We start from the raw sequence: 17,300 nt of genomic DNA on the forward strand, positions 1-17,300 counted from the left end.
AGGGAGATAAGAGAAACAGGCTGTGGTGCCAAAGCAAGGATCTGACTATGTGTCAAGTCACAAATTTCAGGAATCGGTGCACAGACCTTGTTCTTTTAACCACAGTGCCCAATAAAATAGTTAGCTTCAAAAAACATACATGTGGTTTGCCTTATTGGGTACTAACACATATCATTAATGTTGTGATTAAAACTGTGGTACCTAGTATAAGGTGAACAGAACAGAACAGAAAATCCAGGAACAACAACATACAGCAGTTTAGTCTGTGATGAAGATGTTTCTGGGGAAAGGATATACTTTACAGAAGTCTTAGTGGGACTAACAGGAACAAAAAGATAAAATTTGATTCATTCACGCCACATTCCAGGATAAATTCCAAATGGATTGGATTGAATTGCCAAGTAAGTATATTAAAAGGAAGCATATAGTTTTTGAATTAAAAAGTTGATGAATTCCTTTGCCATCTGGGCATGGGGAAACCATACAGCTCAAATTTCAAAAAGATTGATAAATTTGCTTAAAAAATAACTTACGTGTAAAAAAAAGAAAAAGCGAACTAAAGAGACAGATGTTAAGCAGGGAAATTATTTTTGGCTTCTGTATGGCCACAGTTGTCCACCCCTAGTCTGTAAAGATGGTCTCAAGTAGAGAATGTAAAGACTAATAACCCCATTGGAAAAGATAGGAACACAATTGATGTAAAAAATACACATGGCCCTTAAAATAGGGAAATTGTTCAAACTTTGGTGATAAAAAAATAGCAAAGTGAAGTCACACAGACCATTTCTCATCTTTCAGATTGGCAAAAAATTCAAAAGTTTGGCAAGGATTTGAGAGGGAAAAAAGCCTCCTGTATACATTACGGGGGGGGGGGGGATGCAAGAAGGGCAGCCGCGGCGGTGTAAGGGAAGAAGGGGGGAGGTTTGGCGACACTACTTGTTTTTAACCATTAACTAAGTGGTCTCTCCCCATTAGGACTCTGACCCAAGATACAGTAGCAAAAAGACAAAATAATGTGTGTATGAGCTTGTTCTGAAATAGTGAAAACCAAATAGAAAATTGGTGAAATGGAATCCTAATTACCTATTTTTAAGAGAAAATGAGAGGAAACCTCTATGTTCTGCTTTGGAGTGATCCCAAGGATGTGTTACCAAGTAAGAGCGGGGGGCAGAGGAGTGAAGCCGTCATAGTGTGGGTGCCACCGCAGAGCTAAGAGGTCTGCCTGTGTCTGCTTGGTGTTTTAAAAAATGCACAGGACACTGGGGACTGTTGGGGGGCTGGTGGGTCGAAGTAAAGCGAGTCTGCAAGTCCGCAAGCGCGGTGTCACAAGCGAACCGTGATTGTGAGTTGGTGGCTGAGTCGCCTGGAGAGGAATTCCTTCAGGCGATTTAACCACAGCGATTTGAGGTATGCACCCAGTGAAACATCTTAAGGACCAACAATAATAAAGAAACCAGAAACTTTCTGATCATCATTTTGCTGAGCGTAAGTTCACTCATGTTATTTGAAATAACTGCGTACGTTTAGAGGGATAATGCATATTAATGTTATTAGAGCCGCACTTCTCGGCAGGAGAGAGAAAATACTTACAAGATCAGAGAAGCCAAGTAAAAACCCTGAGTGATCCATACTGAGATAATTTATGGGTGACATGCTGTAATGTTTGCTTGACAGTAATCCAGGAGACAGTGGGTGGGGATAAAGGTGAAACAGGATTAATTGTCTCTGTTTATTGATTGGAAAGCTGCATGAGAAGCATGTGAGGGTTTATCTCACGTCTGTATTTTTCCTACTTCTCTGTATGTTTAGGGAAATTATTTTGAAACTTTAAAAGATGTTGGAAGCATAGCAGCTAGTGTACTAAGTAGCTCATGACTTAAGTGGAAATCATAGCAGAAACTACAGATACTTGGAAGAGAACAGTCATGAATTACACTTTCAAAATGTAGGGTACTCGGGAAAACCATTAGGTAAAGGTGAATTTATGGATTTTAAATGCTCCAAGAAAAAATTTGAACTAAGTAAATTCAAGTCAAGAAGTTAGAAAAAGGGGGCGCCTGGCTGGCTCAGTCGTTAAGCGTCTGCCTTCGGCTCAGGGTGTGATCCCGGAGTTCTGGGATCGAGTCCCACGTCAGGCTCTTCCGCTGGGAGCCTGCTTCTTCCTCTCCCACTCCCCCTGCTTGTGTTCCCTCTCTCGCTGGCTGTCTCTGTCAAATAAATAAATAAAATCTTTAAAAAAAAAAAAAAGTTAGAAAAAGAGGGGCGCCTGGATGGCTCATTCGTTAAGCATCTGCCTTGGGCTCAGTTCATGGTCCTGGTGTCCTGGGATCAAGCCCCGCATGGGGCTCCCTGCTCGGCAGGAAGCCTGCTTCTTCCTCTCCCACTCCCCCTGCTTGTGTTCCCTGTCTCACTGTGTCTTTCTCTCTGTCAAATAAATAAATAGAATCTTTATTTTTAAAAAAAGAGATTTAAAAAAAAAGTTAGAAAAAGAAACCCCAAAGTCTGGAGGGAAAAGGCAGGCGCAGGAAGTAGGACACGGTGGTGACTGGCCTCCGTGCACTTCAGCGAGGGGCCTGGGAGGCGGACTGAGCGAAGGAGCAGAAGTGGTCTTGCGGTAACGTCCTCGGTTCTGTGTCACTGTGGTGCTGGCATCATGGCAGAGTTGGCCAGTCTTCAGTGACACTGGTGGTAGGGTTTCTCTGTTAGCACATCTCACATAGTGAAACTTATGCCTCCACGAGCACTCTGTGTTTCTAGCACCAGCTCTGTGCCAGACGCTGTGCCAGGCCCTGAGGACACACACGTGACCAGGATCCTCTGCCCGGCCCGGTGGCGGTGGCGTGAGGGAAGGGGTGCTTACCGTGCATCGTGGGCTCTGGGAAAGACTGGGCCTTCTGCCCCTGTGCCCTTGGCCTTGACCAGGTGGCCTTTGTGGGGCAGCAGGGGACATGTGAGAAACCCTCACAAGGAGTTGGGCATGTGCCTGGGACCCCATAAGTCACAGGGGTTTGGTAATGAGCATCATGAGAGAGACCAGTGTGTCCTTTTCCTTTCTTCTCACGTCCTGGTGTCAGGATTATGGTGGTCTCGTCAAAAATCTTCTGTAGAAAAGGTTGTAGAAGACTGGTATTCTTCCTTCAACGTTTGTGAAGTTGTCAGGGCCTGAGGTTCTCTTGGTTGGTGTATATTAAACACTTACTGAAGCAGGGACCCAAAATTTCACCTCAAACAGTTGACTGTGTATCTGAAAGGTGGTCTGTCGTTACCATTTTCCTGTCCTAACACGTGGCATCTGCTCAGGGAGGCTGTAGGATCCGTGGTTTGATCAGGGTTGTGTCAGTGCAGAAGCCCACTGGTCGGAGAAGCCGTCGTCACTGACTGTCACGTGGTGTCAGAGGCCCCACCATAGGGACAGTGCTGACGGCCTGGGCGGCCTGAGGCGACTGTGGAGACAGAGGAGACATTCAGGTGCTTGCAGGCTTACGTCTGCTTGCTTTATTAGAGGTTCTGTGTGTGTGTGTGTGTGTGTGTGCAGGGTATATTAAGGATTGATCATTTTAATTATTTTTTAAGATTTTATTTTTAAGTCATCTCTACATGTGATATGGGGCTGGAACTCAGGACCCTGGGCTCCAATCGCACGCTCCCCTGGCTGAGCCTGCAGGCGCCCCAGGGATTGAGCATTTTAATGGGCTTTACTGCTCAGAATGCTTTGTGTCATTTGCTTTGGGAGATGTATTTTTAATTAAATCTGTATTTATATTTGTAATAAACAATGTGTTCACATTCAGATGTCAAAAGTTACCAAAAAATGTCTTTGCAACTCCGTCCTCTCATCACGGGGTTTCCCAGCTCCAGAGCCAGCAGACGTTAGCTGCTTCTGGGCCGTGCGTCCCTTCCTGTGTTCTGGGTCTGCACGGAATATGTATTTCCCCTCCCTTCCGTATACTTTGTGTCCTACACCTGGCTTTTAGCCTCATACGTCTTCAGCCGTTCCATTCGGTTGCAGACGGGAGCTCCCTCCTGTCTCTTGGTCCTTGCCTCGTGTCTTGAAGGACAGCAGTGGCAGCAACAGGAATAACAGGTGGACCCAACGTTGTGCTAGTGATGGATTTTCAGGTTATTTCCAGTTTTCCTGCCCTAAAGGCAAAAAGGCTATGTTGAATATTCCTAGTTGGTGCCAGTTGTTCAGGATAGATGTTTTGTTTCATTGCAGCCATGAACCAGAGAATCAGCCAGAGCGCCCCGGTGAAGCAGCCCCCGCCCCTGGCCCCACAGAGCCCTCCCGGGGGCGTCCTGGGCAGTGGCGGCTCCAGCCAGCAGCAGCAGATGCGGCTCCAGCAGCTGCAGATGGAGAAGGAGCGGCTGCGCCTGAAGCAGCAGGAGCTGCTCCGCCAGGTGAGGCCCCAGGTTAGAGGCCAGCCTTCTGCTCTTGGGGTGTGCTTCCTGCGTGCAGTCCGGGCGTTTCCCTGTGGCGCTCAGTAGCTCAGCGGAGCGCTGGTCCTTCACCTCTGCAGCAACCCAGACACGCGGTCTCCGGCTCGGGCCTTGTCCCCCACCGGCCGCGGCGTGGCACACAGGCCGCGTCCGGGGGCCTCAGAGCTGTAGGTGACCGGACTCTGAGGCCGCTGTGTGGGGAGCCCTGTCTGGGGGAGTGCATCCATAATGAGCAGACAGGTTTCCGCTGAATCTGAGACGTTTTATTGAAAATGGTACAAGCAACCCCAAGTTTAGACAATCCTGTTGTGCCTTAAAATTACCTGCTCTGCGCGTTCCCTCAGGTGGGGCCGCGGCAGGACTGACATTTCCGTGAGTCTTCTCTCAGGAAGTGCTGTCGGGCTCCTTTGTCAGGAGGGTATGCAGCCCCCGTGTCAGAACCAGGGGTCGACGGTCTCTCCTTTCCAGAGGTGAGGTCTGAGTTCAGGGACCAGGACGCAGTCTTAGCAGAGCAGTGTATGTTGTAATTTTCATAGAAATTGTTTGGACAATAGAAACAGTGCAATTTTGAAAGTAGGCAGAAGGTGAAGGTGTGTGAAGACAGAACGTCCTTCTCTGTCCTGAGTCCTGTCCTCGGGGTGTTTGGAATGGTTAGCTTCTCGTTTTCGTTGTTCACTGACATTCTTTTTGTCCACACACATGAAACGCATGTATCTGCTATTTTTCCACTGAACTGTAGCCTCCCAAGTGTAGAATGAGGACACCATGACACTCCACATTTCTGCTCCCAGGGTGCAGGCCTTGAATCAGGCACGTTCATGAGGCGAGCTGTGTCCCAAGAGTGTCGCTGGACGTGCACGGTCGTGGTGGCGTCACCGGACTCTGATGTGGGACTTGAGAAACTGGGCCCTGGGGAAGGGGACTCAGCCCTGGAGGTCCAGACAGACCCACCTTGCACGGTCATCCCCGTGTAATCCTAGCGTGCCGGGCGCCCACAGCAAGCTGGAAGGAGGCCAGTGAGCGCTTGCTGCGGTGTCGTGTCAGGGCGTGGTCCCTGACAGACGCATTTCTTTATCTGCCATTAAGAAGGTGGAGAAAGGAAGCCTATTAACACCGTTTATTGTACCTTTGACTAACAGATGACTGTAAAGAGAAGGTATTTTTCATTTAAATAAAACTTTATCATCAGAACAAGGTAGCACCATCAAGAACATAATTGTGCATCTGTTAGAAGAAATAAAGCAGCGGAAGAGCCTGTTTGCAATGCTTTTCGCTTTGTTACTCATGGCTAGCTGGTGTGAGTACACACAAGTCTGGGTGTCACACACGAGTTGTAGACTATCAAAACCAAGAAATCTTACTAGGAAAAATTACTTAATTGTTCATGTCACCATTCATCATTTTGTTGTATGCCATAGATCAGCCTGAGATTTTTGTTTGTTTTGTTGTTTTGTAGTGTTTTGTTTTGGTGGGCGATGCTGCTGTTTATAAAACTCTTCCTTCTGGAGAATTTTTCTGTCTTATTCTCACTCTTACTGCGGGTGATGGGTCCTAGACAAAACAGCCTAACTTCCTTTAAGGGCGGCTTTGTTTCTTCTTTACACCAACTGTGTTGTCTTTTCTCATGTTGAAGTGACAGACCTGCTCTGTTCTCTCATACTAATAGTCTGTTGGTTAGGGTTTTTTTGGTTTTGTTTTTGGCGATCAGACTAAATTCAGCAAGTCTGAAGTCTGGCTTCCTGTGAATTTCTTCCCTTGTTAGTTGCTCTTATCACTGAACATCCAATGACATTTTTCCTGCTCCTTCTAATACTCAGAAGCACAGAAACCTCCCTGACCAGTATCCGATTTTGTTTGAGTCCTGACACTTAAAGCCTGCTGTCCTGTCCTCATTGCTGTTCAGTACTCCTGAGGTTTCAGTTTGTTACGTGGTGATTCCATTGGCTCCTGTCTTCCTCGGTCTGCTGCTTCTTGGGCTGGCTTGGGAGTTCTGTGCTATGGTGACATGTCTGGATGAAATTTGTAAGTCAGCCTACACAGCCAAACCATGTGGCTTAAAGTAATTTTTATCCATCTTATTTTTTACTCTTAGGCAATGCGGAATATCAATCCCAGCACAGCAAATTCTCCAAAATGTCAGGTAGGCTCTTATCTGATGTTTTAGCGTTAAAAAAAAAAAAAAAGATATTAAATTAGGAAAGTGAGAAACTTGTACTCCAGGGGCCTGTCCTCACTGAACGTTAGCCCAGGGTGTGACTTTGAGCCATCTTTCTCCGAAATACTTAACGTTAACATTGCCATTCCCAGAAGGTCTACGCTGCCTTCTTCCTCCCTGCTCCTTCCAGAGAGCTTCTAGCACTCAGTTTGAGTCCACGGAAGTCTTGTTTTATTCCATATTTGAAGTGTGTTATGTCTCAGTCGTACCTCCTGTCAGCCTGGAGGTGTGCCCGATTGTCATTGCCTAGCTTAAAATAGTATTCATAATGATTGATAGGAACGAATCACTGGAACAGTAACAGAATGGCACGGCTTGTCTCCTTGGGCGGACTACTTTAAGAGAGTCCTAATCTACTCTTAGGGGAAAAATTCTTTCCAGGGCATTCCAAAGGAAGAATATCACAATTATCAGAAGAGGGAAGGGTCTGCTTGGGCTGTGTTGTGGGTTTCTGTGTTGACTTTATCAGCTTGTCTCCCTGATGAACCCCAGAGAGCCCTGGTTGAAAAGGTATCTTACTTAGATGGAGAGATTGTGGCCATTTGTCCTGACTCAGGCCCTTATCTGATTGAAGGGAAGAGTCTCAGTCTTGAAAACAAACAGATTCTCTGTGCTCAGGGTTCACAAGATTTAAAGGACTGAAGAGCTAGGGGGTCATTGCACTTTTCGATGGTGGCCGGAAGCCACCACGCGCCACCTTGTGCGCTACAGGGTTGAAGAGCCTGTGCCCTAAGTGGGAGTTGGCAGAATTCCACTCATTTCGGATACTGTCATCGTGCCCATCGGAGTCCATGCCAGTCATGTCAGAGATAGTCCCCATAGAGACCAGTTAACTTGGGGAGAGGAAAAACTCTCTTCCGTATCCCATAAATGCCTTCGTTAAGCAAGACAGCAGGTGGGTAAGGACATGACTCCCGGAAGTTGTCTTTCATGGAGCAGAGCTCATCCTCGCGGTGAGAGCTACCGTCACCACATAGACCTGGCAAGAGCCCGCAGCACGGGCCTTTAAAAAGTGAGGATATTTCCCTTGATTTTGCTCTGAAGTGTTTCTGAAAGAAGGCTTTTCTTTGTGATAAGTGAGGTGGAGACTAAGGAGCAGAAATTAACTCAAATGAGATTTGGGTTTAAGCAAAAAGTCCTCCATGCCAAAAGTGTCTTGAAGTTGTTTCTTTTTTTTCCTACTGAGATCTTCAACTGTAAATCTGATAAATAAATACCTTAAGGTCTTTATTTCACATTTGAGTGTAAGTGTAAATAGTAGCTCTTATTAAAATTATCAGTTCTTAGCTTTTTTTTTTTTTTAGTAGTAAAGTTTCAGAAAGGGTAAGGCTTACAAGTAATAAAAATTCTATTAAATTTATATGGTATTAAAATTGCAGACTTGATTCCTTAGATTTGTTTAAGCCAGAACAAGAAACCTGAAAGAGGTTTTGAAAAATCAACCTCGGGTATGTTAGAGAATGAAGTACCGATTTGTTGTATAAGTTTTTATTTGTCAATGTATTTACCGGGCAGTTGTGGGGATGTCAACAAATGTTATGAAATTTGGTGTGGGGTTGAATTTGGAGCAGCTCAAAAACATAGACTATGGTGGTGTTTGTGTCAGGCAAGCATTGTGTTCTCACCTGTTCTCCGGATGGCCTTCAGGTAGATGCCAGGAAACGGTTTCACAAAGAGGAGTCTTCTCTGGAGGGTTGCCACGGTAACCAGGAAAAGCCAAGAAAAGCTTTCCAGTCTCAAGGAACAGAATGCATAAAAGAATAATGGAGAAAGGGGGACAGATCCAATATTTGAGTGCCAAACACTGTTCAAAGTCTTATTTTACTTTTCTAGTAGGAATTAGTACACATGAGTTACCAAGCAACCTGAAATCAGTGTCATTACTCTATAATTAGGTATGTAATTATATACTTCAGATGCTGTGGGATGTGGGAAGGTACCAGACTTCAAAATGTTTACAACAGTAGTCATTTCAAAAGCTGTCTTTTAATTTTTTCCAAATAGGATTAACTACACAGACTGTATAGGAGGGTTCTCTGGTCACATAAAGTGACGTCAGTGTGGGAGAGGTTAATGCAGAATTCTGAAAAATTAAACCACTTTAGAGGTGTTAGTATATCTTAAAGGTGGAAATGATCAGCTTAATTTGTTAGGGTTTGTTTGCAGAATTTCGGGAAAACGTCTTCAGAGAACTTAAGGTTTTTAATTTCATTTTGATTATTCACTACTTCTATGCTTCAAAAGCTATTTCTGTTTTCAGAAGAAACTTTTCAAAATTATAAACGTCATCTTTGCTCCTGGAAGTTGAGCCTTTAATGTTCAATTTTCTAGATCTGTTTCTTTCTAATATATCAATTACCGCTTTGTAAATTGGGAGACCTTTAGAGAGAGTCGGTTAGGAATGCATCACAGTTTCTGTTTCAAGGTCTTGTGAAACAAAACACTTTGAGAAAGATAGTACCCCTGAGTGTGAATATTTTTGCCTTCTCTTGTGCCTGAGAATGGGGCTCCCCAACACCAATGAGATGAAGCTGGGCTGGATTCCTTAGCCTGTCCTGCCCCGCCCCACTGTCTGCAGCAGCCTCCCTCATTCCCTCCCTCCCTCCCTCTTCCTCTGGCTTCTGTCCTCTGGCCCTGATTCTGCTCAGGAGCTTGTCCCCTCCCCTCTTGCCCATCCAGATTCTCCAGTTCCTTTATAGGGCCTAGGTCAAAACCCATCCTTATTGGCCTTCTCAGGATTCTTGAAACGACTCAGAGCATACAGACAAGACTGCTCTGTCTCGGTATCTCAAGTTAATTTCTGAGCAAATAATTGCTTCAATCTTCATAGAAAGTATAGCTGCAAATACTTTGCACCTAATGAGTATTAGTTGCCATTCCTGATGGGTAGTAATAAATACACATCAGAGTCAGTCCCTGGTTCAGCGGGCGGGAAAGCCCTTCATATGAACGTGGAGAGCACTGAGTCACACTCTGCACCTGCACTGCTGAACGAGGGTGGATGTCCACAGTTCTGGCCAAAACGGAGCAAATCATACCACTGTTCAGGGCCACGCGAGAACAATGGCCATCATCAGTCTTGTTTTCCCTGAATTTAGTACCAGTAGAAAATTTGGCTTTTTATTCCTCCAAATTGTCTTTCCTGTCAACAGACGCTAGAAAAGCTGTTTCAGAGTCCAGTTAACTTTCCCCAAGATTATCCCTCCTCTTTTTGAAGTCCTCATATTGAATAAACCGTAAATTTATTTAAAGGTGTTTATTTTATTTTTAACAGGCATGTTGGGAACTCTAAGCCTCACGCCCATGTTACTCTGATAGGTTATCTCATTTGTTTTATTCATTAAGGTCTCTATAATTTGAAGAATGTTAAAGTGTTTATTCCTTTGACATTATAATTAACACAATTATAGAAGACCTAATTCTAGACCTCTGTCAGAAAGAGTGCTGAATCCCAGGATACTGCTGGAAACGGCAGACGGCAAGTCTGTCTCGGAGATCGCCTTTCGGGGTTCAGTGCCGTAACAATCCCCCGAGCTGGGTGTACACATTTTTTAAGTAAAAAATGTTGCTCTGAAGTTGAAGATGATTTGGTAAAGTGGCACACACATTAAAAAGCAGCATTCTAAACATTGGCTAAATGTTTTAAAATCCCTCAGACATACTGCAATCTTGTGTGGCTGTTGAATGCTGAGCCGGGAAGCTGGGCATGGCAAGGCCTGTCTTGAACAGCTAGAAGAAATGGCTTTCTTCCTCCTCTGTTTTTAAAATTGTGGACAGACACTGCTATCACTAAGACAAGCTATTATAAGATGTATATTTTTAGAGTTACTCTCCATTTCTAAATTTGGATTTCTAGTTCACCAAACTTCTTAAGCAAATCAGTGACCCAGAGAAACACAAACCAACCTTCTGTTGTGTGCCACGTGTTACCTAAAATGGACGGATGGACCGTTGCATAGCTTAGTGCGCGCTAAAGACAAAATTGCCTCAAGAAAGGAATTTAAAGTTGGTGTTGTATTTTATAGAACTTTCTATAAATGGAGTCATAATTTTTTACCTATTACGATTATTTTGAGGTTTGTTCATGTTCGTTCATTCTTCCTTTTTATTGTTAACTAGGATTCCCTTGTAGGGCTATCTGGCGATTATTTATCTTTTTACTTATTGATAGACATTGGAGTTGTCCCAATTTTTGACTTTGTGGAGACACATGCTTTGATTTCTTTTGGGTACCTTAAGAATTCAGTAACCCAGCAATATTGTAAAAGTTTCCAGACTGCTGACTTCTGCCTTTCTCCTTATTTTTCTAAATGGTGTGAACCAAAGTACTGATTTTATATGGGGCCAAAATACTTTAACTATCAGATGTATATTATCTTAAAGTGTCTTTTTTTACCCCGTGGGAAATGATACTGCTATTTAAGTAAGAGGAGGGAAATATAAAAAGGACCAGTGGCTCATGGCTAGATCCCAAGGCCATACAAGTCCACTGTATAAAGCAGGCAAACTTGGGTTTTCCCTTACAGACCATCCTGGAAAGTCCCCTGCAGACAGAGCTGGGACCATGCGTTGCACTTACAGTGCGCATAGCTGTGACTCCAAGTGTGTCCCACATTAGCTAACGTTTACAAGCTCAGTGGGAAAAGCTGCCACATTTTTGTATTATTACAGAAGAATATGAGCTAAAAATACTTGCTTCATTTAGAAAAAGTCAAATACTCTGAAAGAACTTTTTGACCCTTGAAATACAGAAGCATGATTAAATTTTGGCTAAACTTTCTATAACTTGCTTTTCTCCATTTTTGAAAGTCTGTCAAACTATTTATTCTAACTACCTTTGGGAAAAAGAGAAGCTTAACAAACTTGTATTTTTAGCTTAGTATTCTAATTTTAGGCATTTGTTCAGAGTCAGAAACTCCTTAGAGATAGACATAACTTTCAACATGAACTGTTTCAACTGAAATCCGTTTTTAGAGACGATCCAGTTATGTCCCAAACCTTGTTTTTGAAACCGCTCTGCCAGATTTACCCAATTACAAAATTATGTCCATATTCATCCAAAGTGTGTTTTGCTAAAACGACTTTATCACAGTAAACTTCCTCTGTATGGTTTATATAGATATATACAGGCTTTATTTTTAAATGCAGTATAATGGAGAAAAAAATTTCTATGGAATGTATTTTTTTGGTTTAAAAATTCAGATTATGTAACTTTGTTTCATACTTAGGCGTATTATAATTATTTTTCTCTGAAGTCACTTAAGCCGTGATTTCACGGCTCCTCACGGAGCTGGGCGGCGTCTGCAGGGGCTTGGCCCGCTCTGACTCCACGCTCCCTTTCCTGTGGGATCTGATGCGGTGGAGCGCGGTGTAAGACGCCCCAGTTTCCACCTCTGACACCTGCCCTCGTAGAGCTGTGTCTGTACGGTGTGCGTGTTGTACGGGAGGTACGGGTGTTTGTTTTTATACTCATTTGAAGTCCAGTCCTCAGTCAGGGAGGGAAAATAAGGCATCAATGCATATAGTTTCCTTCCCCTGTTTTTGACAGTTTGTTTCAAATATCAACAGAATTTTTCCATCTTCCTTGTTGAACCCAGTGAAATAAATTACATGAACAACAGATGAAAATATTAACATTAAGAATTTATGACTTGGGGAAGGGGCTTCCAAGTCAACTTTAATTACTTAAAGCAATTTGTTTTCAAATACTGGGCTATGTTAAGAATGTATCCGTTTTGGGATAATATGTGGATAAGTTATTATACCTCAGTAAAGCTGTTCAGAAATTACTTAGGGGGTCTTATCTGTTGTGTTCTTTTTCTGTAACTAGAAGTTTTGAAACTGAGCTGAATATTCATATCTTGATATGGTTTCTACAACCTGTGTAGACGTGTCCTTGTCCTTCTTGCGTTATATTTGTTTTCATGCCAGATTCTTCCCTGTTTGGTTGATAACGCGGACAGCCTCCCACTCCCACCAGTGGAATGAAATGGTACCTCCTCTTTGACCCTTTGAGGCCCGCTTTAGATGAGTCTCTGGATGGCCCTTCGTCATGGCCCAGAGAAGTATGTCTCTAGTCCTTCAGGGTCGTTGGGCATCTCCTTACGCCTGTCTCCAAATTCACGCCCTTTGTGAGTGTGGGTAGATGGTTCTGCTCTGTGTGCTGGCAGCAGAAATTCAGTTGTCAGAGACAGCAGCGAGTAAAAATAGGGCAGCTTCGAACAAGCAAAGTGGCAAAATCCAAGTACCACCTGACAGTTAGCTTTAATTTCAAAAAATAATCTCAGAAAAGTGGGAACTTATCAAAAGGAGTAAAATAAAAATTTGTAAAAAACACTGTAAAAATGATAACTGACGTGCCAGCTGTTTGAGCAGTGACTTCCGGGTTAGTGTCCTGTCACGTGCTTGCGCTGCAGAATCAGTGTGCGCTTTCGGTGGACGTGAACGGGACCGAGGCCCTTGTTGATTGGAAGATTGGAAGGTCCGCGGCCTCCGCACGGAGCTCCGAGCCTCTGCGTCATCCAGGGCCTAGGTTTTTCTCACACTCAAGTCCATTCCTGTTTACAGCCTCATGTTTTAATAGCAACGTAAATTCTTCAGAGAGTCGGAAGTTACTCTTTTATGCTCCAGAACTGCCCATTCATTCGTTTGGGGGCCCTTCAGGGACAGAGAAGAAGTAAATAATTACAACATTGTGTGATAAGTGCTGAGAGGATGTTACATACATGCTGAAGACTGTTAGGGTCATCACAGAGAGTTCCCTGGGGACAGAAACCGAGTCCGAAACAGCGAGGAAGAAAGAAGTGCTGTAGTCAAAAAGCACATGTGGGAGGGGCCGGGAGCAGATGCAGGGCACGCAGACGACGGGAGTCCACAGAAGCCACTGGCACAGTGGGTTGGCCTCTAGCAGGAAGAGGGGAGAAACACCTGCTTTCTGAGAAGGTCCAGGGATGGGTGTGACTGGAGATAGCTTTGCGGGGAGCAGAAAGGGATGGCAGGAGGAGCCACAGAGCCAGAGTCCTCACTGGCCTCGGTGTCCTCGCTCACATGGGACAGAGGTGGGAATGCACCTGAGAGCATGTGCCACATGTGGGGTGGCGACTGTGAAAACGTGAGGAAACACCGCCCAAAGGACAAAATCAGAGAGTGGTACTAAGCACCCATTCAAAGCCAAAGACCATTGATTTATAACAGGCTGAGTAGCTGTTTGACTGTTCTCTAGTATTTCTTAGCAGTCTCAGTATAGAAATGAAGCGAGCACTTTTTTAACATTGAGTCAAGGTGGCAATTTGTTGAGATAAAATTATGCGTATATTTCAGGACGTGAAAGGTGCTCATGTGTATTTCACATGATCTGCTCAGAGCTCAGGCTCGCAGGGAAGGAGAAAAAGAAACCGGGAATTGGCCCATCGAAAGATGCTCAACGTCACTCATCATCAGGGAGATGTAAATCAAAGCCAGGATGAGGCGCCTGGGTGGCTCCGTCAGTGAGGCGTCTGCTTGGCTCAGCTCATGATCCCGGGGTCCTGGAATCGAGTGCCGCATCAGGCTCCCTGCTCAGCAGGAAGTCTGCTTCTGCCTCTGCCTCTGCCTCTGCCCCTCCCCCAGCTGGTGCCCACACTCGCGCGCACACGTACTCTCTCTCTCAAATAAATAAAATCTTAAAAAACCTACAATGAGATAGCATCTCGCATCTATCGGAATGGCTCAAATCAATAGGAAACAGGTGTCAGTGAGGATGTGGAGAAGCGGGAACCCTCGTGCACTGTTGGCGGGAATGCAAACTGGTGCAGCCACTGTGGAAAACAGTACACAGGTCCTTCGAAAAGTTAAATACACAGCTACCCTGTGACCCAGCAGTTCCACCTCTGGGTCTTTATCTGAGGAAAACAAAAACCACAAATTCAAAATGATACATGCACCCCTCTGTTCACTGCAACTTATTTGTAGTAACCAAGATGTGGAGACAACCTCAGTGTCCATTCAGCTGTCAGTCACGTAACAGCCTGAGTGTGCATCCATCATTGAATGGATAAAGAAGTGTGTGTTTGTGTGTGTGTGTGTGTCTTGCTGTTTGTGACAATGTGGATGAACTTACAGGGCATTATGCTGAGTGAGGTGAGTCAGAGAAACAGATGCCATGTGATCTCACTTACAAGTGAAACCTAAAAAACAAAAAACCGGGCTTATAATTAAAGAGAACAGATTGGTGGTTCCCAAGGGTGTGCAGGAAGGGGGTCAAAAGCTTCAGACCTCCAGTTACAAAATCAATAAGTCATGGTGATGACCCTACAGCCTGGTGACTGTAATTAATAATTGTAATTATTGGCTATAGTTAATAATACTGCATAATAAGTGCATATTTAAAAGTTGCTGAGAGAATAAATCTTAAAAGTCCTCGTTCTAAGGAAACAATTTTTGTAACTGGTGATGGATGGTAGCTAGACAGATGAGTGTGGTGGTCACTTCACAGTGTGTACTAACACGAGTCATTGTGTTGTACTTGAAACTAATGCAGTCTTGTATGATACATCTCAGTGTGTGTTTTAAATTTTTTAAAAAGATGTTATTTATTTGAGAGAGAGCGAGCGAGAGAGATCACACAAGCAGGGGGAGGGGCAGAGGGAGAAGCAGGCTCCCCGCTGAGCAGGGAGCCCCATGTGGGGCTCATTCCCAGGACCCTGAGATCATGACCTGAGCTGAAGGCAGACGCTTCACCGATGGAGCCCCCCAGGAGCCCTTCAGTTTTTTTTTAATGGGAAAAAAAAAAAAGCCAATCAGCCGGAATAGTAGGAGAGAGAAGGAAGTAGAGTCCCTGAGGTTGGAGGGCAGGTAGAGAGGGACTGGGGTCATGGGGGAACTGGGCGGGAGAAAATGTCCCAGAAAGTGGGATGGATGCGTGCAGGACTCCTGGGGGAGGAAGTGCGAAGCCTGTTGCAAAGTGTTGCTGCGTGGTGCGTGTTCTTGCTGTGTGGAGATGCGGGGCTCTCAGTGGTAGGTGGTCATGCGGGCTAGGTGCAGGGATGGCGGGAGTGGGGGCTGTGCACGCAGGTGCACTGAAGTGACACCGCGATCTTCGTCCCAGATGGGACTCCAGACTGAGGCCACATGGTCTGGGCCGAACAAGTCGGGATTCAGAGAGGTGGAGGTCAAGGTCATTAGGATCCAGAAGGTCGAGGAGCTGCCCTGTTGAGTGAATCATTCATTCACCTAGTAATTAACATGTAGATAACCACCTACCAGCACATCTTACAACTACTGTAGTATTGAAATGGTAATGAGTATAAATGGTATTTTAAGATCTTTGCAACTACAACAGGATGTGAAAATGCTGTCCATTGATGAAAAGTCAGAGGTCAGCGAATACAGGTGTTCGTCTGCTGTATTTGTATTTGAAGAGAATGCTGAATTTCAGGTAGAAGTTGGTGAAAATGAAGGTGGATCTCCGCCTGTGTTCTGTCATGACCCTCTGGTTGAGACCTCAGGCATAAACCAGAGTAAAAAGCATCGTTTCTGCACGAGGTGTAGGGGTGAGGGTGCAGAGCTCTGATGTCGCCCAGGCGTGCCTGTGTGATTAGCCAGCAGTGTCCTTTGCAATAAAAAGCCACATTTCAAGTCTAACCAGAAAAGCCAAGGGAGAGGGAGCCTGTGCTCCTGCAGTCAGGAGGTTTATGGGAGCGTGAGGGGCCGGTGGGAGTTGTCAGGGAGCCTGGGCGAAAGAGAAGGTGAGAAAGGACTGAGTAGCGAGGAAGGTATCAGGATGGTTGTAGTGAGGTGACCCTGCGTCAAGGCCCTGGACACACAGGAGGCTGAGGCCTGGGCCGTTTGGACGCCTGTTGAGACAGGCCCTCTGATAGTGACCCCCCAGCCTTGGCCCGCAATCCAGGTGGAGTCCTGCTGAGAGATTGTCCAGTGGCTCTGAGCTCCCGATGAAGGAGCGTGAGGTGGGTGGGGACACTTGACAGCAGGCGTGGGACGGTGGGGGTGGGGGTGGGGGCGCGGCAGGGGCACCGGTGGCCCACAGTCCTTGTCCAGTGGTGTTTCTCCGACTTTGCTTTGAGTACTGGTGCCGAGCACAGAATCTGATGAGGGCTGGTGAGTGGAAATAAACTGTGCAAAGCATTGTTTTCTGAAAGACCACACTTGCCATCCTCCCCATGGGACGGTCTGCGGAAGGAAGAGAAATACAATGAAATTAGGTAATCCAGTGCATCCCATCTGGGGTTGGTAAGACTAGATAAACCTTGAATTTATCTAATGTAATTGTAGAACTTGGTCCTTCTAACCGGGTACCCTGTGAGCTTTGAGTAGGTGTTTAACGCCTGAACTCGGCGCACTTAGTGCTGTCACGTGCATTTTATTTCTGTAAATCGAACGAGTTTGTTATCGGTAGACTGATTTTGTTTGTGTTGGTTTTTTCTAGGAATTAGCTCTTCGTAGCCAATTACCGACACTGGAGCAGGATGGTGGGACTCCAAACCCCGTGCCTTCCCCTGGGATGTCTCAGGAACTGAGAACCATGACCACCAGTGGCTCGGATCCCTTTCTGAACAGGTGGGTGGGCTGCCCCTGGCCCGTGTCCGAGAAAGGTCGTAGCTTTCCTGGGGCCACGCACTGTGCTGTAATGACCTTTTCCACGAACGGTGAC

The 17,300-nt window shown here is 45.3% G+C and overlaps 1 protein-coding gene across 4 annotated transcripts in view; it reads left to right on the top strand.

Moving 5' to 3' along the window:
- Window positions 1-17,300, top strand: part of YAP1 (Yes1 associated transcriptional regulator) — a 113,956-nt gene that overhangs the window by 88,622 nt on the left and 8,034 nt on the right. For 2 of the 4 annotated variants that reach the window (XM_048217133.2, XM_057316754.1), the window contains 3 exons: window positions 4,217-4,398; window positions 6,530-6,577; window positions 17,076-17,206. In XM_048217133.2, the coding sequence (XP_048073090.2) occupies window positions 4,217-4,398; window positions 6,530-6,577; window positions 17,076-17,206 (361 nt within the window). The remainder of the gene's footprint in view (window positions 1-4,216; window positions 4,399-6,529; window positions 6,578-17,075; window positions 17,207-17,300) is intronic. The other 2 variants (XM_057316753.1, XM_057316755.1) reach the window with 1 other exon arrangement.

The sequence above is a fragment of the Ursus arctos genome, unplaced genomic scaffold (assembly GCF_023065955.2).
Source record: "Ursus arctos isolate Adak ecotype North America unplaced genomic scaffold, UrsArc2.0 scaffold_22, whole genome shotgun sequence".
Taxonomy (NCBI): Eukaryota; Metazoa; Chordata; class Mammalia; order Carnivora; family Ursidae; genus Ursus; species Ursus arctos.